This window comes from Hippocampus comes, unplaced genomic scaffold, assembly GCF_001891065.2.
Source record: "Hippocampus comes isolate QL1 unplaced genomic scaffold, H_comes_QL1_v1.1 scaffold299, whole genome shotgun sequence".
Lineage (NCBI taxonomy): Eukaryota > Metazoa > Chordata > Actinopteri > Syngnathiformes > Syngnathidae > Hippocampus > Hippocampus comes.
Genome location: NW_017805694.1, coordinates 831,790 through 833,907, shown reverse-complemented (window position 1 = coordinate 833,907; position 2,118 = coordinate 831,790). Strand labels below are relative to the sequence as shown.

The window sequence follows — 2,118 nt, the reverse complement described above, 5'->3', positions numbered from 1 at the left end:
CCGGCTGCCGCCTGCTCGGCTCTTGACCGCGGAGGAGCCGTCTGCCCTCCCGGTGGGCTCCCGGGCAACTTCCGGGTCGGACTCTCCGCCGGTGTCTTCGCTCGAGGACGGCTCCAGCATGGCCGCTGCGTCGTCAACTCACAGCGGGAAGCGAGTGCTTGTTCTTCGCAGACTTTGCTTGTCTTCAGTTGACGTGGCGTCAGCGGAGCGCTCGTCCGAGGCGGCCAGGAGGAAGTGGCTTGCTTCGGCTAGAATTCGGGCTGGTTGGCTCCGTGTCGCGGACGCTTCGTTTCGCTTCGGTTCGGTTCGGCTCCGTTCCGTCCCTTCCGCGCGGGCGCGCAGTGTCGGAATGAATGCGCGCACCCGCCGCCTCACAGGTGAGCAACCTGTGGCTGCAGCCAAAGATCCAACGAGACACGCGAAGAGGGATCACTTCGAATGCCGGAACGCACACGCTTCCAAACACAAGTTCCAGCGCGACAAAAAAAAAAAAACACATCGACATTTTTATACGTCATGGTTAATTATGGTGACGATAACTGTCATTTGGTCGTTGTAGCTTTCGCTCGTCGTTAGTGTTTGCCAGGTGTGCACAGACATATCAGCTGCCAGTTATACCGCAGCTATGCACAGAACTGCATTTCTGTACACAGGGAACCTCCCCTCCCCCCCACGTATCCAGAGTTCGGCATCCGCGCACTTCAGTCTTCGTGGATTTTTTTTCTTCAAAAAAAAATTTTAAAAAACGGTATTCTCCGTGTTTCCTAACAGCAATGCTATTTTCTTTATTGCCCAAAACAATTACCTCGCTTTTGTTTTTGGTTTACTTGATGGGAATTTTGGTTCATCCGATTATCTGTCCGTTTGACCGTGATACAAAACACCAAAATTGAACTGTTGTCACCTGGGGACATTGATCAATAGGCTGAATATTTTGTGCAAGAGCGGCTCTCGAATGAGTCCCAAGGCCTTGTCGACCGTCAAATCCTATCCATCACACGGTTACCTCCCAGACCTCCTTGTGGTAAGTTAAAATCCGTCATTCAGAAATGCCTGACTCAAATACACCCTATACATGTTTTTATAGCATTTATGACTCTCAGAAAAAAAGGGTGAAAGTCTTGAAACACTTTTCAAACAACAAATTTAAACACATAATATTTTGAGGTAGAGCAAGAGCAATGAATGACACAAAATATTGTACAAACAGTATAAAAAAAACAAAACAATAACTCTAAGAATATTTGCAAAAAAAAAAAAAATCGGTGATCCAATGGGACTGTGAAAAGTGAACTGCAATATTGTGGTGGGTTCACTGAACTGCAGTTCTTGCACTTACACTGTACAATTTATCCAACGCTTGTCTCTTCGTGTCCGTTCTAGTGGTATTGCCTCAAAAGCGAAGAGGGAAAAAAAATAAGCAAACAAAAGGGCAAAATAGATGAAGGTGATTGCGAGCTGCGCCTGTCACGGCACGGTGGCGTTGAACGGCGGCGCCCAATCGGGATACGTATCCAGTGAGAACAAAGGCACGCCCCAGGTGCTCACGGCCAATAAGACGACGAGGAGGCCGATCACGTTGGCACCCAGTCCTGCCTTCACCTGGAAGCACGGGCCATCATGGAGGTCAAGGTAAAAAAAAAAAAAAAAATGCCACAAAATGTTGGTCATGCTCACCATGTCTGCCACGCTAAAGTGTCCGTAGGCGAAAACCACGGCGTTGGGAGGATTGGACGCCGGCAGCAGGAAGGAGAAGGACGTGCACAACGTGGCCGGGATCAATACCGACAAGGGGTTGACGCGAATGCCTTCGGCCTGCACGGCGCGGACAGGAGAAGACACATGAAAAGGTGGAACGATGGTGGGATTAGGGATTTTTTTTTAAACAGAAAACCCCCCAATGTGGAGGGCGGGGGGATTAGTGTTGACGGCATGAAACTGGCAAGTTCTCCCAATAAACGGCGGCATGGGCGTGTTTGTGCGCGTGCCCACCAGAGGCGAGAGGATGGGCAGGAAGATGGTGATGGTGGTGGCGTTGCTGGCCAGCTCGGTTACCATGGTGACGATGATGCAAGCTACAGCCACAGTGGCCAGTGGGGGGGGATCGCCCCGGGGGGG

General features: G+C 50.7%; 1 protein-coding gene and 1 long non-coding RNA gene across 2 annotated transcripts; one reads left to right on the top strand and one right to left on the bottom strand.

Annotated features, from left to right (window-relative positions):
* Window positions 1-1,439: 1,439 nt before the first annotated feature.
* Window positions 1,440-2,093, bottom strand: LOC109522942 (solute carrier family 13 member 1-like). Its single transcript, XM_019881767.1, has 3 exons — window positions 1,993-2,093; window positions 1,678-1,815; window positions 1,440-1,602 (listed from the first exon to the last, which is right to left on the bottom strand). Exons 1-3 carry the CDS (start codon window positions 2,056-2,058, stop codon window positions 1,468-1,470), a joined length of 339 nt encoding a protein of 112 aa, XP_019737326.1. The 5' UTR covers window positions 2,059-2,093; the 3' UTR covers window positions 1,440-1,467.
* On the top strand, window positions 1,556-2,097 carry LOC109522943 (uncharacterized). Its single transcript, XR_002169666.1, has 3 exons — window positions 1,556-1,632; window positions 1,697-1,850; window positions 1,996-2,097. It is a non-coding gene; the product is annotated as an uncharacterized LOC109522943 (long non-coding RNA).
* The last annotated feature ends 21 nt before the right edge of the window (window positions 2,098-2,118 follow it).

Coding starts and splice junctions, on each gene's coding strand:
- LOC109522942 (XM_019881767.1), bottom strand. CDS start 2,058: ATGGTAACCGAGCTGGCCAGCAACGCCACCACCATCACCATCTTCCTG. Junction 1,816..1,992: donor TGCCCATCCTCTCGCCTCTG/GTGGGCACGCGC, acceptor CGCGCCGTGCAG/GCCGAAGGCATTCGCGTCAA. Junction 1,603..1,677: donor ACTTTAGCGTGGCAGACATG/GTGAGCATGACC, acceptor CCGTGCTTCCAG/GTGAAGGCAGGACTGGGTGC.